Genomic DNA, 23899 nt, shown 5'->3' on the forward strand with positions numbered 1-23899 from the left:
GTCCGGCTTGGAGGAGGCCTGGTCTCGCCATCGCTCCACGGAGACCCGCGCTCACTACTAGCGTTTCTTCCGAGACCCTCCACATCTGGAACCCCGACGACGGAAAGCTACAGCTCGGTCCGGGAGACAGCCCAGCTATGCTCGCCATTACCGAAATGACAAACGGGTGAGTCAAAAGTTCACATTGTAGCTTTTACTTGAAAAGTTGGGAAGTTGACAGATTTCTTTACAGCTGGAAAAGGGAAAGAAAAAAAAACGCATTCCTGGTTGCATTCCTTCGTCGCCTGACATTTAGCTCAGGTCATTTCTCGAGTTTCGTTGAAATGCTTTGAGAAATGTACTGATTAATGAAGCTGAACACGGTCCATCTTTTTATATAGTCAGTTTGTCTTAGCAATCTGAACCTGGTTACTCAGGCTGCTCGCTAGCGCCCCCCGTTGTGCTCTTGAGGAAGTACGTCAGCTGCTACACATCCAGTTTTTATACTCTTCAGTGCTTTGGTTCCGATTTTCTACAATAAAAGCTCTGATAAAACATTCCATTGTTCTCAAATATCTAAATTTTTATTTTTCTGCACAAAATAAGATGAAAAATAAATAAATCAAGAATAAAGAAAATTAATCAGTAATAAATAAATATAATAATAATAAAACTGTAAATAATAAAAACTTAAGAAACCACATATAGTTGGTGGGTAGACAAATTATTTTTTTCAGATTAAAATGAACAAAGCATTATTAGAGCCCTGTAGACATGACAAAACACGACTATAGTCACATTTATACTCTTTTTATTTACAACATATTGCGCAACTGCATGGTCTTGAGACACATGCTAACTCGCAAACTAGAGAGCTAGCGACCTAAACGGTAGCCTTCAAGTTATTTCCTTAACTTAAATAGCCAAAAACTTACCACTTCCACACGGATAGGGAGGACTTTCATATCAAGGAGACTGGGTATACCCTGGACTGGTCATGGATTGGATGCACAACTTGGACTTATTTAAACCCAACCATTGGAACCTGAATGACAAGTGTTTGGTTGCCCGGATGTGTACTAGTACATGCTTATTCAATGCAATAAATACCATTCAATGTCTATTCTCAGTTTAGGACTGGGCGGGATAGGTTTTATCGGGAGAGGCTGATTTAGAGGTGAAAGCGACATGAAAATACATCTGACATCTTTTGATGTCAGACCCAATCACGAATGTGATGTATTTTTAAAAAATCCCAATAATAATAAAGTTATAGTATTAAAGTTATGTTACTAGAGCTATAACTCTGGCAATATAACAATAGTTCTTACTTTTATAGTTAGAACAGTTTAATCAATAATTAGTTGATGATTCAATTGACAACTATTTTTGATTGTTGTTGTTTTTTTTAATATTCATACTTTTCATACTCCGTTTGAGACTGGGCAGGATAGGTTTTAAGATAGGTAGAGGCTGATTTAGAGGTGAAAGCGACATGAAAATACATCTGACACCTTTGATGTCAGACCCAGCCACGACTGCGATGTATTTTTTTTTATCACAAAATTGATAATAGCTGTTATAAGTGTTATAGTATATTATAGTATATTGGTATTTGATTGTTGTTGTTTTTTAATATTCATACTCTGAAATCGGGAATTTGACTAGATCCAAAAACCTGAATTTCAGCCTCTCCAATGTGAATATTTTATAATTGCTTCCGTCATCCATGAAAGCTGTTCCGTTGATGTTTTAGACAAAATGACATATGCACACGTATCATTTTGTGACATCAGTCATCAGCATGTTTGCCTTCTTTTGGAATGTTGCAGGTATGATTCATAGTGATTTCTCATCACTGCATTAATTAAACAAGCTTCAGATGAATAAATTAGACTATGAAAAATTGCAACACTTTTTATTTTTTAATCCCATTTCTGCTTCCATGTCACCATATCATCCCTAGCATACACACACATACGAGTGAATCAAATTGTCAAAAGTGAACTGCATCAAATCAATTGTGTTGTGCAGAGCAGGCTGTTCCTTTACTAAAAATGTCCACAGACACCCTGAGAGTACTTTTTGCTTTCTACACCACTTCCTGTACAGTATGTCCACTCCCTCAGGATTCTTTTGAGGCTTTCTGCTGTGTGAGTGCTGCCTCCTCTTTAATGTCAATTTGACATAAATCATTCTTTCTCCAGCATGCTGCAAGCTATACACAAATGTTTCTGCATTCCCTGCATATTACATGTTGCCTCCTTTGATTCCACGCTCCAGCTCGGCTCGTCTGCAGCCTGAACATGACCTTGTTTGGAAGAACACCGTGTGAGTGAAATGAAGCCATGCTTGGAGTTGTTATTGTTGATGCTCCCTTTTTTTTTAGCCAGTATGCTTTTAGGTCCGCACAGACGGCTTGGCTTTTACATTCTGATCCCCGAAGCCCCCCCTTGCACTCCCACAACCCCACAAACAGTCTTTTATTACCCTCCTCCTCATCACACCTTCTCTGCATCCTTAACCACCCTTTAAAACAACACCATCTTGTGGGCTTTTTTTTTTTTTTTTACTGCTTTCTCACCCGTTTCTCAAAAAGGCACGTTGGCACAGAACCACAAGCGGACACAGTCATTTACACCCACCCCCCCATCTCACACGCACGCGCGCAGGAAGTGATGTGGCCATGAGATAGCAGCAGTTGGGATTGTTTGCAGTGACAGCAAAAAGGAACTTCAGCGACAACTAAAATGATCGGCGCTCCTGTCTGACACGTCGCTGTGGTAAGACACGCACGTCAGTATGATGATAAATTGCTGCTCTGCATTAGTTATTGTTGCAATTTGGTCTACAAAAAAAAAACTCAATGACTTCATATCAATAGTTATGTTCCTGTGTGTGGCTTGTCTTTTGGTGTACTTCCTCTTGTATGAGTGAGCCATTGCAAGAGCTTCTTGCACATTGTAGGAGGTGTCCATTCGTAGTTTTTGCAGTCAAAAGTGGTACGTTTTGAGACAGAAACAATGCTTTCCAAGGGGGAAATTTCTACAGAAAAACTGCCATACCTCTGTTGTCCACACAGTGGCAGCGTAGTCACCTCAAATGTGTCACAAAGGCCATCAGAATCAGAAAAGGGTTTATTGGCAGGTATGATCAAACACATACTAGGAATTTGTTTTGGTGAAGTAGGTGCAGACACATCTATTAAAAAAGAATGAAAAATACAAAATATACAGTACGGGGACAACATGCCAGATCTTCTAAGATCTCCTGTGGGGCCAACATGTTAACCATTCGGCCCCCAATTTCACAAAGTGATAAATACTGTATGTTACTAATACCGTTGCACTTCATTAAATATTGTTGGATTATTAGCTACATGGCTGCACAGCGGTCGAGTGGTTTGCGCACAGACCTCACAGCTAGGAGACCAGGGTTCAATTTCGCCCTGGGCCATCTCTGTGTGGAGTTTGCATGTTCTCCCCACGCATGCGTGGGTTTTCTCTGGGTACTCCGGTTTCCTCCCACATTCCAAAAACATGCTAGGTTAATTGGCCACTCCAAATTGTCCATAGGTATGAATGTGAGTGTGAATGGTTGTTTGTCTATATGGGCCCTGTGATTGGCTGGCCACCAGTCCAGGGTGTACCCCACCTCTCGCCCGAAGACAGCTGGGATAGGCTCCAGCACCCCCCCCCAGCATCTTTCCCTCTTTCTACCATTTGTTTGGTTTTTGCATTCATTCTATCCTGAGTTGTTTAGCCTGAGAAGCACTATTCGTCGTCTTCGGTGATGAAAGTCTTTTGTTCCCACACAACACTGTCATGATTTATTCACGAGTTGACATTCTCTTGTCTTATTGTGGCTGCTGGGCAATTACTGTTGACAGTTTGGGTTGTGTCATTGGGCAAAAATATTTTCAAAAGCTATCTTGATTTGAGCATATGTGATGCATCTCTACTTTTTTACCTTCCTGTCTGTAGTTGTTTGTGGCTTTGAACAATTTCTCAATTACAGTTCATTCATTCGTTCATTTTCTGTCGCTTATCCTCACAAGGGTCGCGGGGGGTGCTGGAGCCTATCTCAGCTGTCTTCGGGCGAGAAGCGGGTACACCCTGGGCTTGTGGCCAGCCAATCACAGGGTACATATAGACAAACAACCATTCACACTCACATTCATAGCTATGGACAATTTGGAGTGGCCAATTAACCTAGCATGTTTTTGGAATGTGGAGATAACCCACGCATGCATGGGGAGAACATGCAAACTCTACACAGAGATGGCCAAGGGTGGGATTGAACTCTGTCTCCTAGCTGTGAAGTCTGCGCCTCAACTGCAGTATCTCCTGCAAATCTGGTGCCCTCTAGTGGACTAAAAGTGAATGGGTGAATTTTTTTAAAATCTCCTTTTGTTGTTGTTTTTTACAATTTTACTACAACTACTCATCTTTATTTGTGGATGAGCAGAGCCCCTAATGGTGTTTCTTCAACTATAAAGATTTGCTCTGTGCAGCGATTTCCCCCCCCCCCAAAAAAAGGTTTCTGTGGTGCTTGACACGTAAATATCAGGCCCATTTCCATGAGGAGAATGTCATAAAAATGTAAAACACTTTTCCTCTTGAGGTTTTGTGTGCAGGTGACCTGTTTATAATGACACACATTCAACTGTGCTTCAAATACACCCGGATGCCATGCAGGCACACCCTTGGGGGTAAAAAATGGGGCCCTAAGCAGGACTTTACGAAATAATTATGACAAACAGCTATCAAGAATTTAATTGGGATGGAACCTGCACCCTCTGCCTTAAAGGCAGCGGCTGTATCATGACACCAGTAGGGACCAAAATGTGATGATGGGTGAACTGTCAGTCACATTACTCATTTTTTTTCTCTCGAGGCACATGCATTGCCAATTTGCGCCCGTACACAAACCTGGGCCTTGGGCCACCTCCCAAATCGTGGCGTGGGGCTACACACAGCGTGTAGGGAGCGGCTGCCCTGATATCATGCCCATACCAAGTGCACACGCACCAACTGCCTCGTATTGGTCGTATTGAAAAGCTGACCTTTTCCGTTTCCGTTTTCGGAAATCGTACTGTTAGGAATGGAATATTTTCCCCTGTGCTATCAGCAAGCTTTCAACAGGCCTTGTTCAAAGCAGAGGGAATATAGTATACTAGTAGTGTATAGTATAGTAATTATCCATGGTACTATCCTATGCTTTTGACTTGAAAGGAACAGTTTTGGGAAGGCGCCTTTTCTACCAAGCTACCAAATCCTTAATTATCCTACCCTGGCATGTTTGCTGAAAAGTCTCAACATCTGAATTCTGAATGCTTGGATTGAATGTGTTTATGGGTCTCGCTGTTGTGGTTCTTTCATTGGATGCTTTGTTTCTGGGCCAGTGAGTAGTAGGAGGCAAATACACAGCGGAGGCGAAGGCCGGAATGCTTCTCTCTCCTCTCAAGCATTTCCCTTCTACCTGCAGAAGGCGGTCACAAAGTGAAACCACACCTCTGTGTGCCCTTTGTCAAGGAGGTGTGTCAAACCAAGGGGCAAGTGACACAAGCCTAATCTTTGTATTTGGAACAACCCTGAACACACACACACACACACACACACACGGTTTCTGTGGAACGTTTGTGGCCCGGTGGAGTTGTGTGCTCTCGGCAAGACGACGAGGAAGGAACAAACGGAGGTGGCTGGGAGATGAACTCTTTGAGACTGAAGGCGTTGGCAAACTCAGACTTGTACAGGCGAAGACAAGAGAGACCAGACAGCTATGGTGTGCTCGGTGATGGCTTCAGGTGTGTCTTGCCTTTTTTTTTTTTTTTTTTGTGAAGATTTTTCACTTGCTGCTGAAGTTGACTCAGGTGGCTATAGTCTCTAACTTTGTTGTGCAATCAGGAAAATCACTATGAATGACGGGACGAGTTACAGAACAGTAACCGTCCATTCTTTTCATGGGCCCAAAAGAATTAATCCTAAATCACCAGTGGAGGATTATCTCCCCCCCCAACACACTGCCCCAGTTTTTAATATACTTTCTGAGTGGTGTGGGACTTTGACTTCAGCGTTGTAACCAATCAAACAAGGTCTTCGTGACGCCATGAAGAAAATTACAATACAAAGTAGTTGAAATCATTTCTCTCCAATGAGTTTTGCCTTTGCAGCGTGGTCATACGTCTAAATCAGCTCTTCCCTCCTCAAGTGGTTGCAGGAATGTTGCAATGTGAAGAATGTAGACACAAAGGAGGGGGGGGGGTCTGTCTTTAGAGGTTAAACATACAGACCTGGTAATATCTAATTATCATGTAAAACGCTCACCCCTTGGAATATTCGGTAGACCATTTAATGGCATCCAATATTTTATAGTTTTTATATACTAGTGAAAACTATCCAGGGCTGCACGGCGGACGAGTGGTTAGCGCGCAGACCTCATAGCTAGGAGACCCGAGTTCAATCCCACCCTCGGCCATCTCTGTGTGGAGTTTGCATGTTCTGCCCGGCTTTTCTCCGGGGACTCCGGTTTCTTCCCACATTCCAAAAACATAAGGTTAATTGGCGACTCCAAATTATCCATAGGTATGAATGTGAGTGTGAATGGTTGTTTGTCTATATGTGCCCTGTGATTGGCTGGCCACCAGTCCAGGCTGTACACGGCTCTCGCCCAAAGACAGCTGGGATAGGCTCCATCAGACCCCCCCCCCCCCCCCCCGCCCCCGTGGCCCTTGTGAGGATAAGCGGTTCAAAATGAATGAATGAGTGTGATGTGATTGATTGCTAATGCTACATCGGTGCATTTATGTTTATTTATTGCTACAAATTGCTGATAATATAAAGGCTCAGAAGCGGTTTAGTATGACAACACAAATGGTGGCAGCTGTTGGGGGGGGGGGCTTGGTGAAATTTGATTGGTGTATAGGTCAATCTGCAACAACTCAAAAATCAAAACAGCACAAATGTAATGACACCGACAAGCACCAACCTATGAGACTATTTCACTAGAATTTTGCAACTTCTGGCCCAAAAAAAACAACATAACCTTTTACTCATGTGGGTATTAAGTTTTGCTTAAGACTGTATCTTAGTGTCTGCATTGTGGGGGGGGGTTACCCTGTGGACTCTATAGTGGTCTCAGAGATAGGGTCAGGTCAAAGTGGCCGTCACTTTGTGTGTGTGTTTGCATGGGTGGGTGTCTCCATAATATTCTTGTCGGCTTCCTAAGCGAAAGTCTCTGTTGCCATGGCTGATGTTGACACTGTACATGTTTGTGTTAGCAGGGCGTGTGATACGTTTTTCGGCCTGTTTCTGCTTGTATGGCACAAGTTCAAAAATGTGCGTCATATCTACTACTTGGCGGTGCAGGTTTGTATTAAACTAACTACAGCTAGTAATCACAAAATAAAAGATGATCTGACGCTCAAATAAGGCAATATGCAGTGCATTAAACAAATTCATCTAAAATGTTCAATATTTTGTGTTTGACACTACCAGCTCTGTGTAATCCTTATAGTGCTATATATCGGTATTGTTATTAGTTTGTTCCAAAAGGTCAGATGTTAGCTGTGAAGCAGTTTTTCCCAGAAGAAATCATGTTAATCCAAGTAATCTGTTGTAGAACCTCAAACATATTAACTAAAATGCGCATGACAGAGAGAAAAAGTATAAAATAAGTGTGATTAATTGAATATTTTTGTACTTTAATGCCTGTTTAAAACCTTCTACATGTGGTTCGTAACATTATTAGAGCCCTCTAAGCAAGAAATAACACCCCTATAGTCACTTTTACACTCATCAATGTCACGTTACTGACACCTAGTGACCTATAGAGAATACAACACATCACAACATCTTTGAATGCCTTGAAGTTTCTGTTTCAGTTTATGTAACCATAAAAAATACAAAAAGTTTGCTTAAATATGCATAATTTTTAATAATTCAACCACTAAACAGAGAGAAAAAGTATAAAATAAGTGTGATTAATTGAATATTTTTGTAGTTCAATGCCTGTTTAAAACCTTCTACATGTGGTTCGTAACATTATTAGAGCCCTCTAAGCAAGAAATAACACCCCTATAGTCACTTTTACACTCATCAATGTCACGTTACTGACACCTAGTGACCTATAGAGAATACAACACATCACAACATCTTTGAATGCCTTGAAGTTTCTGTTTCAGTTTATATAACCATAAAAAAATACAAAAAGTTTGCTTAAATATGCATAATTTTTTAATAATTCAACCACTAAACAGCAATAATTTATTAACTCATTTGCTACCAAAGAAGTATTTATACATTTTATTTTTTTTGTCAACCTGACCGCTCTACCCCGCAGTCGTATTTATACCTCTTGTACGTTTTTTGTACTAGAGGCAAAAGGAGGTTATGACACAATGCCACAATGGAAGATAGCATATTATAATAGTGGATTTTATAAGAACTTAGCCTGCAACTTTCCCATAGATATACATGCTGCACAGCAACCAGGAAGTGAGTCTTGTAGCGTTGAATAGATTATGCTTTGAGGAAAAATGTAATGCATTGTGCGTGCAAACCCAAGTATGGAAAAAGGTCGGTTAGTGATGTCATACTTACTACTATACTTACGTCTTGCTGACTTGTTTTAACTGCAATAGAAAGAAAGGCGGCTACAGAGTTAGTACCATAGTTAGCATGGAACTTGGACAGCTGGTTTTAGTGGGGAAACTATTTCCGCACACCTTTTTGTAACATTTCACAATGCAGACTCTAAGATAAACTGTAGGCTGTGACTGCATTGACCGGTCTGACATAATAACGACAGTACATTACTGTATATGCATCCATACCCCTCTTGTTTGGGAAGGAATGGCTTAAGCCCAATCATGTCTTCTGTGTGTGTGATCTGACCTATGACCTGTCAGAACCCTGTGAGGAAAGTGTCAAACTCCCGCCCTGTATAGCAAGGACAGTTGCTGTAACAGTTTTTAAATTCACTTCTCCTTTTTGAGCATTGTAAATAGCTTGATTGTGACCTAATGAAACTATTTTAATATCATTAATTTAAAAGTAAAAAAGGAAATGAACCACTGACGGTAGTAAGCAGTCATAACTTAATGCACAATGGGGAAAGTGACCGTGACATCGCTAGTCGAACATTCATCTTGCCTGTCTGTGCATGCTTATCTGAAGGCATTGTTAGGGGCAGGGACCCCTTAACTCAATCAACTCAAGCAACTCAATCAGATGCAACTCAGATGAATGGGTGTGGTCTTTTTTTCCCTATTATGTACACTTATGTACATGTATTTTTACACTATTATGTAAGACACATCTGTTCTAATAATTTGCGGTATGTAAGTATGGCTGCACATTGAGGTCATAGACCAGGGGTGGGCAAACTACGGCCCGGGGGCCACATGCGGCTCACCAAGCGTTTGACTACGGCCCGCCAGTTGCTATCCAAGTATTTCAACTTTTAACATACAAACTGGCAACATGACTTGCAAGTCGGATGATTTATTTACTAAAAAAAAAACAAACAACAAAACTGTAAAATTAAATTACATAGTTTGATGTGGGGCGGCATGGCGGTCGAGTGGTTAACGCGCAGACCTCACAGCTAGGAGACCAGGGTTCAATTCCACCCTCGGCCATCTCTGTGTGGAGTTTGCATGTTCTCCCCGTGCATGCGTGGGTTTTCTCCGGGTACTCCGGTTTCCTCCCACATTCCAAAAACATGCTAGGTTAATTGGTGACTCCAAATTGTCCATAGGTATGAATGTGAGTGTGAATGGTTGTTTGTCTATATGTGCCCTGTGATTGGCTGGCGACCAGTCCAGGGTGTACCCCGCCTCTCGCCCGAAGACAGCTGGGATAGGCTCCAGCACCCCCCGCGACCCTCGTGAGGAAAAAGCGGTAGAAAATGAATGAATGAATGAATGTATGAGTTTGATGTGGGGCGGCATGGCGGTCGAGTGGTTAGCGCGCAGACCTCACAGCTAAGAGACCAGGGTTCAATTCCACCCTCGGCCATCTCTGTGTGGAGTTTACATGTTCTCCCCGTGCATGCGTGGGTTTTCTCCGGGTACTCCGGTTTCCTCCCACATTCCAAAAACATGCTAGGTTAATTGGTGACTCCAAATTGTCCATAGGTATGAATGTGAGTGTGAATGGTTGTTTGTCTATATGTGCCCTGTGATTGGTTGGCGACCAGTCCAGGGTGTACCCTGCCTCTCGCCCGAAGACAGCTGGGATAGGCTCCAGCACCCCTCGCGACCCTCGTGAGGAAAAGCGGTAGGAAATGAATGAATGAATGAGTTTGATGTGGTCTGATGTTTAAAGTTCTCCTGAAAAAAGGGACATGAGAACATACAGCTGATAGTATAACACTTTCACAGATAAAATTAGACAAATAATTCAAGGAAAACTATAAGCATAAAATAGTGTGTGTGTGTGTGTTATATATATGTTCCGGACAATTTTGTTAACTCAATGCAGCCCACAAGTCAAAATATTTGCCCGCCCCTGCCATAGACAAATCATCATAGTTCCACATCAGCAGAGATGTCTTGTGTTGTCTTCCAGTATTGGTTCTAGAAAAACCAGCGTTCCAAACAATACAAGAATATGAATATCTGCTGTACAGTAGGAGCTGTCATTCATCAATATGAATGGTAACATTTTCCTCTGAAGAGACTACATTGAGTCTATATTGTATACTGTATGTGCAGTATATATGTATACAGTGCACCTTCTCTCTCTCTCTTTCTCTCTCTCTCTCTATCTCTCTCTTTTGCACACACATGCACAGCTGCCAGCACCTAGTTTGGCATTGAGTCTTGACCGGGTGTCTATTTGTAGACGGATTGAGTCATGTCAGAGACAGGAGGACGAGGGGACACATTTTAAGGGAACCAACACACGCATACAGCTATTTATACCCATGATATCCTCAAACATACACTACATATACAGTATTACATAAACAAATTGACTGTAGTTAGTAGGTGCCTCTCTAGTAGAAATGAAGTATGTTTTTTTTCATGTCTGAAAAGTAGTAAGAAGCAGCATTTGTCCAGTTCTTTGGTGTCTTTAACAACAATTATTTAGGCTTCCATCCTTCTTGAATTTTCCCCAGGTTCCTTAAGTCGTATGCCTTCCTGAGATTGTGGTGTTGGGCTTGGCATGCATGTATGTACGTATCTATGTTGTTGTCATCCACATCCACTCTCTTTGAGTGCACAAAGTTTATTACAATTTGTTGCAGAAAGATTAAAAATATCAGCAAATGTAGCATGAAGAATATTAGCATACATGGCTAGAAGAAGACTAGCAAACGTATCTCAAAGAATATTGGGAAATATAGCAAGAAGAATATCAGCAAACGTAACTAAAATCATATCCGCAAATATAGCGCCACCACTGTTTTGTCAGTTTGTTGTTCCATCCATCCATCCATTTTCCTCCGCTTATCCGGGTCCGGGTCGCGGGGGCAGCAGTCTTAGTAGGGAAGCCCAGACTTCCCGGTCCCCGGCCACCTCCTCCAGCTCCACCGGGAGAACACCAAAGCATTCCCAGGCCAGCTGTGAGACATAGTCCCTCCAGCGTGTCCTAGGTCTGCCCCGGGGCCTTTTCCCGGCTGGGCATGCCTGGAACACCTCACCAGGGAGGCGTCCGGGAGGCACCCCCGGTTTGTGGTTGTCAGCAGATAAAAATATCAGAAATATCAGTGTATAGACTGGTTATGTATCTCATCTCGTTTCATATTACCTACTACATACTGTATTGTATATATTTCTGGGAAAAACTGTTGATTTTTGTTAATACTTGGATTGTTTATTTTGTTTATTTTTCTATATTGTGTATTTTTGTACTGCTAACTGACTCTGTACTCTTGCTGCTGTGCAATACAAATTTCCCCACTGAGGGACGAATAAAGGCATATCTTAATCTTAATCTTAAAATGTAGCTAAAAAATATCCGCAAATATAACAAGAACAATATTTGCAAACATAGATAGAGGACCAGCAAATGTACCTCAAAGAATATTGGAAAATATAGCAAGAAGAATATCAGCAAACGTAACTAAAATCATATCCGCAAATATAGCGCCACCACTGTTTTGTCAGTTGGTTGTTGTCAGCAGATAAAAATATCAGAAAATGTAGCTAAAAAATATCCGCAAATATAACAAGAACAATATTAGCAAACATAGCTAGAGGACCAGTAAATTTACCTAAAATAATATCAGAAAATATAGCAAGAATATCAGCATGTTCTCTCATCTTCTCGCTGCATTTTTAAGATTTTTTTTACTGGTTTTTAAATGTCTTAACGGCCTTGCACCTTCTTATTTATCTGATCTGCTTTTACCTTATCAACCCCCAGGGACCCTGCGGTCCTCCGGCACTGGCCTTTTAACAATACCAAAACCCAGAACAAAAACCCACGGTGAGGCAGCATTTAGCCACTATGGCCCCCACCTGTGGAACAGCCTGCCGGAGAGCCTCAGGACTGCGGAGACTGTTGATATTTAAAAAATATATATATTAAAGACACACTTTAAGCTTTTAGCTAATATTTTCAAACTTTTCTTATGTTTTTATCTTTTTAGTCCTATTTTATGCTTTTAGTCTTTAGCTTTTAACTCCAGTGTTTCCTCAGGAGGGGTGCTCCACACTTGGGGCTGTGTCGCGTCTGCTGAGGGGGTTCCTTTGACCCGGCCAGCTGGGGGTTCCTCCCTTAAATGTGGGGGTCTGCCCGTCTGTCGGAGTCGGGGGGCCCGGGTGCTGGTCCCCTGATGGCACGGCCTGCGGCTCCTCCCAGTGTGGACGGCCCCAAAGGTGGCGTTTCCTTGATCCTCAGTGCCATGCCATGTCTTCCTACTGTGTGTGATTGTGTGTGTGTGTGTGTGGGTGTGTGTGTGTGTGTCTAGTATGGAGAGTGGGAGGGAGGGGCTTTCTTAGTAATTGTTTTTCCTTTTAATTGTGGTAATTGTTTTTAATTCTGTAAAGCACTTTGTGTTGCATGTCTTTGCAGGAAAAGTGCTCTACAAATAAAGTTGATTTGATTTGCATACATGATGTACAGGGGCGGCATGGCGGTCGAGTGGTTAGGGCGCAGACCTCACAGCTAGGAGAATTCCACCCTCGGCCATCTCTGTGTGGAGTTTGCATGTTCTCCCCGTGCATGCGTGGGTTTTTTCCGGGTACTCCGGTTTCCTCCCACATTCCAAAAACATGCTAGGTTAATTGGCCACTCCAAATTATCCATAGGTATGAATGTGAGTGTGAATGGTTGTTTGTATGTGCCCTGTGATTGGCTGGCCACCAGTCCAGGGTGTACCCCGCCTCTCGCCCAAAGACAGCTGGGATAGGCTCCAGCACCCCCGCGACCCTCATGAGGAAAAGCGGTAGAAAATGAATGAATGAATGACATGATGTACAGGGCACATATAGACAACCATTCAAGCCCACATTCATACCTGTGGACAATTTGGAAGCACCACTTAACCTAACATGTAGGGGGGTAACTGGGGTACTCGGAGAAAATCCACACACGCACGGGGAGGACATGCAAACCCAGGTCTTCCCGATCTCCTGACTGTGTGGCCTACATGCTAACCACCCGACTAAAAATATGGTGGTACATGCTAAGGTCCACATCGCCCAACCTTACTTTTTTGCATGGTATGGGTATAAATTGTATAAAGCCAAAGCTGAATATGTTAGGGAATAATGAGTTGTGTTGTTGTAGGTGATAGTCAATATGTGGCCTCTGCAGACAAGCATGAAGGCTGGCTCTTTATTTTCAGTAGCTTGTCCAAGAATAGACATTGAGTTAGACAGGCAGGGGGGATCCGTGTTTGTGTGTGTGATTGGGTTGATGTTGGAAAGAAGGAGTGTGTCTAGGTTAGTGGGTGTGTGCACTCGTACCCGAGAGAGGGAGAGCGACTACACCCAGCACAGTCTGACGACTGTTTTACTTTCCCTCTCGCCTTTTGGATTACGGCTCCGACTGATAACCGGATTAGCGTAACTGGAAAACTTTGACGTGGCGGCAGAATAGTGCTGAAATGAACGGGTGCACTCTTCCGCCAGTCATACCTGAAGACGGAGAAGTCTTGGACCACATACCGCACAGGGAGATGAACGGCTACAATCAGAGGTTTCGGGATGGTGATCCGGGGGAGGCAGAAGTCGCGGTGTCAAAGTCCCAGAGGCGTAAAAGCGATGTCAAAGTCTACAAGGAGTTTTGTGATTTCTATGCTCGCTTGTAAGTACACGGATGACGTTTATTTAATGACTATCCAATGGCAATGTCAAGCCCCAAATATTACATTTTGTTGACTGACATGCCACTGACCCGGATGACTGTGCTGAAATTGTATGACTCGGTTGGTACATTCTGTCTTCACATAAACTGATACAGTGTCTGTCTGTAAGGTCCGACCTTGAGTCGTCACAGAATGTGAAGAATTCTGATATTCTGAAGATGCTGGGTTTTACCCTGTTTATGTAGGAATAGATCCAAACTTTGCCAGAGTGGGACATAGACCCAGGCCTATTTTTGTGCCAAGGAGAGGAGTGGTTATGCAAAGTAGAAAACACCAACTGGTATCCCGAGTATGTGTCCATGCATGACATGAAGGCTAAATATAAATGCTATATTTACTAATGGAGGACCTAGACTTGACGTCGTCAGTATGTTGGATGGATTCGGTGTGTTTCATTAAAGGATAAAAGTTGTTTTGTAGTAACGGTATTCTTAAATGGTGGGAAAACACTGGATTAAGGCAAAATATTCTTCCTCTTGGATATAGATTAACAAAGGTGCATTTAATTGACGATTTAATTGAGATACTGTGACAAGATCCAGAGGCCCGTTGTTGTGCCATCGCCTCATGTTGCACCATGGTCATGCACGGCCCCATGTTGCAAAGGATCTGTACACAATTCCTGGGAGCTGAAAACATCGCAATTCCTGCATGGCCGACATACTCACCGGTGTTTATTGAAGAACGTCTACTCTTCCCTGTGGCAGTGGCAGAATAGAGGGTGGAAATGCCAGAAGGACGTATCACTTCCTACCGCTAATCCTGTAAGGCGCAGCTAACTATGTGTTACATCAAGTCCATCTGAGTGTATGAACCGTTAAAGCCAGAACTTGTGCTTATTCCCACTTGTCTTCTGGGTCTGGTAGGGGTATTTGAAAGAGGTTACGCTTATCAGAATCAGAATCAGAAAGGGTTTATAGCCAGGTATGATCAAACACATACTAGGAATTTGTTTTGGTATGGTAGGTGCAGACACATCTATTAAAAAAGAATGAGAATGAGAATACAAAATATACCAAATAAACAGTATAAATATGACCAGTAAAAGGATAGACTATGAGCAACATTACCACATAGAAAAATAAATATTCCAGGGAAAACAAATAAGTCTGACTATGGTATTAGTATGTGTGATTAAGGAATGATCTGACAACCAAATAATTACACCATGGTCTTACTGTGTTGATATACACTTTGTCTTATAACATAGGTAAAATAAAGTAATTGGATTACATCAGCCATGTTTTCAGCAGGGTGTTGCATTGCAGCATAGTATCTGCATATCTGATTATGTAAACTCATTACACACGTTTCCACAACCTAAATAAATGTGACACCAAGAAAGTGGGTGTGTTTTTGTTTCAGTATCCCATCCGTGCCTCACGTACTTTTTTAACATTTCATTTTCTCACCGCTGTCAAGGAAGTCACGTTTTCATTGCTGTTATTAATTATTCGTCTAGTTAGCTTTGATAAACACGATCCAGCGTCTCGAACGTTAAAGTGTCATGATCACTAAAGATCACCTGTTTCTTTATCCCTCAGCAACATGGCCAACGCGTTGGCCAACGCCATGTGTGAGCGCTGCAAGAGCGGGTTCGCCCCGGCTGAGAAGATCGTCAACAGCAACGGGGAACTTTACCACGAGCAGTGCTTTGTGTGTGCCCAGTGTTTCCAGCAGTTCCCCGAGGGACTCTTCTATGAGGTAAAGCTGTTGTGTTGCACATCGCATTGTACTGCATGGATCAAGTCATTGACGCTCACTCCAGTCCAAATATAACTACTGTGTATTGATGTGAGTACACTACTAATGCAGTATTGAGTGTTTGCAGCCTCCTTACAGTAAATTTTTCAGGCACCCCTAGGCACCCCCCCTCCATGTTCATATGGGAAGATTGTAGATGTTTTTTTGTTTTTTTTTGTGGGGGGCAAATATATGAAACATTACAGTGCATTTCTTACATCAATAACTCTCCATTATTTACATTTGTATTCAACTATCTGATCACAAGCCCAAAAGGAGTAGGCTGACGCAAAAGCTTATAAATGCCTACCCCTTTTTGCAAGATATAATCATGTTCATGTTCACTGTCTTGTTTTCCCCTGTTATTATTCATTCATTCATTCATTTTCTACCGCTTTTAGTCACGAGGGTCGCGGGGGTGCTAGAGCCTATCCCAGCTGTCTTCGGGCGAGAGGCGGGGTACACCCTGGACTGGTGGCCAGCCAATCACAGGGCACATATAGACAAACAACCATTCACACTCACATTCATACCTATGGACAATTTGGAGTCGCCAATTAACCTAGCATGTTTTTGGAATGTGGGAGGAAACCGGAGTACCCGAAGAAAACCCACGCATGCACGGGGAGAACATGCAAACTCCACACAGAGATGGCCGAGGGTGGAATTGAACCTGTTATTATTATCATTGTAATATTATTATTGTTATTATCATTATCATTATTGTTATTTATATAAAAAATGTTTTTCTGTTACTGTTACTACCTTGGGCGGCACGGCGTTCTAGTGGTTAGCGCGCAGACCTCACAACTAGGAGACCAGGGTTCAATTCCACCCTCGGCCATCTCTGTGTGGAGTTTGCATGTTCTTTCCGTGCATGCGTGGGATTTCTCCGGGTACTCCGGTTTCCTCCCACATTCCAAAAACATGCTAGGTTAATTGGTAACTCCAAATTGTCCATAGGTATGAATGTGAGTGTGAATGGTTGTTTGTCTATATGTGCCCTGTGATTGGCTGGCGACCAGTCCAGGGTGTACCCCACCTCTCTCGCCCAAAGACCCCCGCGACCCTCGTGAGGAAAAAGCGGTAGAAAATGAATGAATAAATGAATGTTACTACCTTGTCATTTCTGTTTTTGAAATGTTGAAAAATATGCTTTGTAGTTTGAAGACAGAAAATACTGCGAACATGACTTCCAGATGCTCTTTGCTCCATGCTGTCACCAGTGTGGTAAGTTGAGGCAAAGCACAATTGTGTCAATGGGGCGAGCAAAGCCCTATAATAGTGGTGTGTTTCTTTCCCAGGAGAATTCATCATTGGCCGCGTCATCAAGGCCATGAACAACAGCTGGCATCCCGAATGCTTCTGCTGTGACATCTGCCAGGCCGTGCTCGCTGACGTCGGATTTGTTAAGAATGCTGGAAGGTCACTTAATACACTGTTGATAATGTAGCTGTCATTTCACAGTAAATGTTTAACCTCTTATTTCTGTCTTTTTTGCCATCAGGCACTTGTGTCGGCCATGCCACAACAGAGAGAAAGCGCGTGGCCTTGGCAAGTACATCTGTCAGAAGTGTCACGCCATCATTGAGGAGCAGCCCCTTCTGTTCAAGAATGACCCCTACCACCCTGATCACTTCAACTGTAACAACTGCGGGTAAGAATCAGGACTCAGAAAATGTCTTCAAGATTGGCCAGGCTGTAATCAGTGTGTGTCACATGACCATGAAGCTCATGCGGTGACATTGTCCTCCCTGTCTACAGTAAGGAGCTGACTGCAGATGCCAGGGAGCTGAAGGGGGAGCTTTACTGCTTGCCCTGTCATGACAAGATGGGTGTTCCAATCTGCGGGGCCTGCAGGAGACCCATTGAGGGCCGTGTGGTCAATGCCATGGGCAAGCAGTGGCATGTGGAGGTCTGACCTTTAAATATACACATTTTTTTTTTTTACTCTTCTCAGCCTCCATTGTTACTGTGTGGGATTATACCATCACCATTAGAATGGATTTGATCCACCAATATGCTTCCTGCTTTTTCCAAGTCTGCAGTTAGATTCAATGCAGGCCCATTGTTCTCTCAACATGAATAATCAACACTGATATTTTCACAGTATCTCAGTCTGATCTGTCCACCTCTCCCATACCTCCTACCTCTTTTGTCTCCGTTATTTTTTTTCTACTGTAAAAAATCCATTCATCCGCTGTCTTTTCACTTTTTTTTGGCCATTTTGTTGTCTTCCCTCCTCCACATGCAGCACCACGTATGCACTTTGTGCGAGCGTTCATTTCATGGCCACCGATTTTATGAGCGAGATGGTCATGCTTATTGCGAGACCCACTTTGACATGGTGAGGAATATGCCAGAACCATTGATACAGTGCCCTGTGGATCCCCCGCCTGGCATCTGTTGTAGTGGTAGTCGTCACTAATCCAGTATTTTATCATCAGTGTGACATAGAAAATCATGTTTTTAACGGCTGCTTTATTGGCTGCTTTTGGCTACTACTCGTCCATGGTGTCCTATTAAATTGGAAACATTGCCAAGCCCATGCAATTCCAGGACACATGGACTGAAATGAAGAGGTGTACTGTACGTGAGACCGTGATGCTGGCTGTGGCACAATGTGAAAGAAAGCCTTGAGCTTGACGGTGTGTGCTTGGCTGTTGCTTTGTTGCAGCATTTTGTGTGTGCTAAGTGTGAGAAACCCTTCCTGGGACACCGTCACTACGAGCGCAAGGGCCTGGCCTACTGTGAAACCCACTACAACCAGGTAATACTAACTTGAGTACTATACAGCATATGTCATGAAAATGGAAACACTTGTTTGCCACTAGGTGTTGCCACTAGGGGTCAGCATTCTCTACCCCGGTGTGTCATATAAAAGGTCTTCCCACAATAGACAGCCTGTAATGGTGACAGCAGATTTTACAGGGAAATTGCTGCGGCATGCTAAAACAACCAAAAAACCCATTAGTGTCCAAAAAAATATTTTAAAAAGCAACATTTCAGTAAGTGACAAAGGCTGTAATGCTAAAACAAGAATATCATATACATAGTATATTGCATGTTCAGAATAAAACATAATGATAATTATATTTTTCAAAAAAAAACAAAAAACACATTTATTAAAAACAGAAAAATATACAAACTTTTTCAGTGCTTTTGTTCCGATTTTCTACAATAAAAACTCTGATAAAACATTCCACTGTTCTCAAATATCGTACTTTTTATTTTTCTACACAAAATAAGATGAAAAATAAATAAACAAATCAGGAATAAAGAAAATCAATCAATCAGTAATAAATAAATAAATATATTAATAATAATAAAACGGCAAATAATACAAACTTAAGAAACCACATATAGTTGGTGGGTAGACAAATTATTTTTTTCAGATTAAAATTAACAAAGCATTATTAGAGCCCTGTAGACATGACAAAACACGACTATAGTCACATTTATACTTCTTTTATTTACAACATATTGCGCAACTGCAGGGTCTTGAGACACATGCTAACTCGCAAACTAGAGAGCTAGCGACCTAAACGGTAGCCTTCAAGTTATTTCCTTTAAACTTAAATAGCCAAAAACTTACCACTTCCACACGGATAGGGAGGATAACTATTAAGTTATTTAACCTTTAACATGAACATTAATCAAACGTAATAATTTTTTCTGGGTACATGATACCATACAGCATCCATATCAAACTTGCACGGGCCGCACTAACATTAAACTTTCATATCAAGGCGGGGGCCTCAAACTAACTAGTGTCCTGCAGGCCACATTTGGCCCGCGGGCCGCATGTTTGAGACCCCTGATGTAAGGAAATACAGTATGGTCTTCGCATTGTTATTACATTTACATTTTTCAATGTATTGTTTTATAATGCTCTGTCGTCCAAGATGAGTGACTTCTGACCTCACAAATTCTTCAAAATATTCTTCTGGATGAATGAACAAAAATTCCCACATATACACATATCTAAAACTCCATATTTTCTTTCAGAGAGATTAATAATATAATAAATATTTATAAAGCCACCATTAGTCCTCATGTTGACTTTTTTATACAAACATTTTCACCACCTCTTCAGCTTGTGCTTGTTTGCATGGGATCTGACTGCATTTATTAGCATTGTGTTTTTGGAACTGCATCAATTGAGTGCTAATGTTCTTTCTCTTCCTTCCTGTTGCTGTTCAGCTGTTTGGAGATGTTTGCTACCACTGCAATCGCGTAATAGAAGGAGATGGTGAGATTTTTTTGCAGCTGTGTTTGTTCATGAATGAAGTCGGTTCTTATATATTGTGCCTCGCGTCACCCCTCGCTTTGTGATTTTCTTTGACATGTTTTCTCGCTTCTATTTTCAGTGGTGTCAGCCCTCAACAAGGCCTGGTGCGTCAACTGTTTTGCTTGCTCAACTTGCAACACCAAGCTCACCCTCAAGTAAGTAACACGAAGCCTGTCAAGTGTACCACATATTATTACATTATTATTATTATTGTGACTACTTGCATGTTTTCAGCCTTTTTATGGGGCCTTTTCTCTCCACCCTGCCAATCATTGTGTCCTTTGATATTTTCTCTATAATTCTGTCCTATCTGCTGTCCTTTTCCTGTACTTCCCCTGTGATCTATCAGGGATAAGTTTGTGGAGGTGGATCTAAAGCCGGTGTGTAAGCACTGCTACGAACGCCTCCCAGATGACATGAAACGCCGTCTGGCCAAGAGAGAGCGTGACTCAAAAGAGAAAAAGAAGAAACCCTTGATACCTATGTGTCTGTGATCATGCTCTCTTGTTTCCTTCTGCGCACTTCAACTGTTCTTGGTCAGTTTTCCTCCTCACTTTCCTCCTGTTATTTTGTGACTAAAAAAAGCTGGTTTGAGTATTAGCTTGTATAGCTGTTGGGAAACCTGTGCAATGCAAACAGGGAAATCATCAGATCAGTCACATGTCGAAGGGACAGCTTTGTTCTGTCTGGGCGCCAGAGTGGTAAAGCCGTAATCACTTCCGGCAGCTTTCTTGCCTCAGCTGTGGAAATAATGGGAGTGCCACCGGGTATGACACGTGCCATGTGATTCAGCCAGTGATTACCGTAATTTCCGGACCCTTGAGCGCACCTGATTATAAGCCTCACCCACTACATTTCATTCATTCATTCATTCATTTTCTACCGCTTTTTCCTCACGAGGGTCGCGGGGGTGCTGGAGCCTATCCCAGCTGTCTTCGGGTGAGAGGCGGGGTACACCCTGGACTGATTTAGAGGAAAATCGATTTTTTTACATACACAAGCCGCACCTGTATATAAGCCGCATGTGCCCACATTAAAACATGTAAACATATTTACAAAGAAAGACGGTACACTGAGAGAGTTTTCAAAGTTTTAATAATATAACTTAACAATAATAATAATATAACTTTCTTCACAAACGGTGTCTGTAACGCGGCAGTAAAACGGTAGCGTCTCACCGTTGATTCGTTTATGCCAAGTTTACGTGCAGCAGCTCTGTTTTCCTTCTTTATCGGACAGCTCGATTGCTTTTAGCTTGAAAGCTGCGTCATATGCCTTTTTTTTTTTTTGCATTTTCCATGATGAGGGTATGTTCACGCTAATTTAATTTATGCACAAGACAAGAAGTTGCAGTCTTCCTCGAGGCATATATTCCACCGGTCTTAATCTTACCTTTTCTACTCAAGAGCCCCTGGCGGCCGTTACATAAATTGGCCGCATCACTGAATAAGCCGCAGGGTTGAAAGTTTGGGAAAAAGTAGAAGCTTATAGTCCGGAATTTACGGTATGTGCCCTGAGTGGCAATGGCAGAGTTCTTTGAATGAAAGGCATTTGATAGAGAAAAGAAGCAGTATATTAGTTTGGGGAAAAGTCTATAAACCGGCATTGTCATGGTTAAATTGCTGTTTCTGTTATGTTTCTGTTCTGTGGGGTAATTAACCAGCGGCGTTGGCATGTTTTCCCTCGCAGGAACAAGTTTGTGGAGTTTGACATGAAGCCGGTTTGCAAGAAGTGTTATGAGAAATTTCCACTGGAGCTGAAGAAGAGACTGAAGAAGTTGTCCGAAACTGTTGCAAGAAAGTGAACACCTCACATCCACTTTTAGTCTTTTTTTTTTTTTTTTATGTAGAACTGCCAATTCACAAGCGTTTGCAAATATTACACATACATTTTCACTCTGCAGCTTCCTTTTTACACTGCTATTTACAGTGCCGCCTCGGGCTAAATTGGGACCCTGAGCAGAATTTTATTTAACAAATTAACAAGTGCCTTGATAGGCAGCAGCTGTACCATTACACCACCACGGAACGGGTGAATTCTGCAGTTTTAGTCTCTCATTCTGCTGCACGCTATTCGCCATATGCACAAAAGCGGGACCCCTCCATGGGTTGCGGGGGCCTTATGTATAGCACGTGTTCCATATGTAAGGGGGGGCGGCACTGGCTATTTAGTTCCAACACATTAAGATGTTTTACTGTGTTACTGAGTCTCTTGCATATTAAAAGAGTAAGTCCAAAGAAAATTGAAGTAAACCATTTTTGTTGAAAGCTTATATCTATTATTTACTGTTTATTATTATGGCTATTTTATATATTGTAAATGTGTATTTTCTTTAATAACTACGTGGCCTTCTTGTTTCTGTATTAGCTTTGGCTATCATTTTCGGTTTATCAGTTTATCCATGAAATCAGTGTTCCCTGTTAGTTGATGTCAGATTTAAACTTCTGTAAAACCAATCCACACATATTTATTTGGTTCAGTCTGCATGGAAAACTACAATTGTGAAGTACAATTATATCACAGTGCCAACACATGCATAATAAGCTTGACAGCGGTCGGCTGTATTTCATGGCAACTGTTGCATTACAGCCTGATGGACTGTAGCATTTGTAAGCACCGGATGTGCTTGCGGCATTAAAAACATGTGTCGCTGCCGCTTGCGATGCAGGGAAAGTTATCCTCTTACCCCAACTTCCTCCAGATTCGGAAATGAAGCCGACTGTTCAATCTGATTATCCCAAATTATTTAACCTCAACTGTATTTTGTCATAAAACCTGCATACCTTTGATTGGTTATAATTACACATTCCTTGGCTTTTTAGAAATGTGTTTTTGTTCTGAATTTCACAATTTATTCCAAATCATTTCATTTATTACGAGTACATTTCTATACTGTACAGTGGATCCCTGCAAATGTGCAGCCAACAAGTTATTTTAAAATAGTTCATTCCGTAGAAAACACATCTCATTCACCCCAAGTCGGCAATAATATATAAATGTTTGATAATAAAGCATAAAATGTACAGCAAACATATACCATTGTTTTGCCCACAATTGTGGCCTATTTATGTGTTTATGCTTATCATGTTTTTTCACTTTCTTTGGCTGTCCTTGAACACACCATAGTTGCTGTGAGAAACGCAGGGATCTACTGTGCTGATTTAAAAATAACTCAATAATAAATAATTCAGCAGCCCTGAAGATAGGTGAAAAAATAGATTTAACTTCAATGACCTGATTTGATGCCACATTTTTTTTTCATGTTGCTTGGCAATCACGTAAACAAAATGCATGTTGGAAACTTGAATGGAAAGTTGGTGTTTTTATAAATACTTTGTCTGTTCATCATAATAAACGTTTATTTAAATTATATGTCATGTCATTTTTTTTTTGTTTGTTTTTGTGACACATGATCTGAACCTCAGGTGAAGCAGGCCATAAAATGGATTGCTGAAAAATAGCACCAGTATTTATGCAACTTGATTGAGAAATTAAAAATAATATAATTATACTTTACGTTTCAAGACCAAAGTAGTAGTCTAAATATTATCCGACATATGTAAT

At 41.8% G+C, this 23899-nt stretch overlaps 1 protein-coding gene across 6 annotated transcripts; it reads left to right on the forward strand.

Moving 5' to 3' along the window:
* On the forward strand, positions 1-23702 carry LOC131136091 (LIM and senescent cell antigen-like-containing domain protein 1). Of its 6 annotated transcripts, none has more exons than XM_058082596.2 (11): positions 1-166; positions 15846-16005; positions 17208-17274; positions 17349-17469; positions 17552-17701; positions 17809-17959; positions 18722-18814; positions 20248-20296; positions 20415-20490; positions 20685-20871; positions 22025-22154. In XM_058082596.2, the coding sequence occupies exons 1-10, from the start codon at positions 138-140 to the stop codon at positions 20827-20829; spliced, it is 1041 nt and encodes a 346-aa protein (XP_057938579.1). In that variant the 5' UTR covers positions 1-137; the 3' UTR covers positions 20830-20871; positions 22025-22154. The 6 variants fall into 6 exon arrangements, with proteins under 6 accessions (XP_057938579.1, XP_057938580.1, XP_057938577.1 ...); XM_058082597.2 differs by lacking the exon at positions 1-166 and adding an exon at positions 2649-2762; XM_058082594.2 differs by lacking the exon at positions 1-166 and adding an exon at positions 5567-5785.
* The last annotated feature ends 197 nt before the right edge of the window (positions 23703-23899 follow it).

Source organism: Doryrhamphus excisus, linkage group LG12 (genome assembly GCF_037039965.1).
Source record: "Doryrhamphus excisus strain RoL-2023G ecotype Guam linkage group LG12, RoL_Dexc_Guam_v1.1, whole genome shotgun sequence".
NCBI classification, from domain to species: Eukaryota; Metazoa; Chordata; class Actinopteri; order Syngnathiformes; family Syngnathidae; genus Doryrhamphus; species Doryrhamphus excisus.

Excerpts from the sequence above, each read along its gene's own strand:
- LOC131136091 (XM_058082598.2), top strand. The coding sequence starts at position 14,041 with ATGAACGGGTGCACTCTTCCGCCAGTCATACCTGAAGACGGAGAAGTC. Across the intron at positions 16,006-17,207 it reads CCGAGGGACTCTTCTATGAG|TTTGAAGACAGAAAATACTG; the intron begins GTAAAGCTGTTG and ends TATGCTTTGTAG. Across the intron at positions 20,297-20,414 it reads TCGCGTAATAGAAGGAGATG|TGGTGTCAGCCCTCAACAAG; the intron begins GTGAGATTTTTT and ends TTCTATTTTCAG.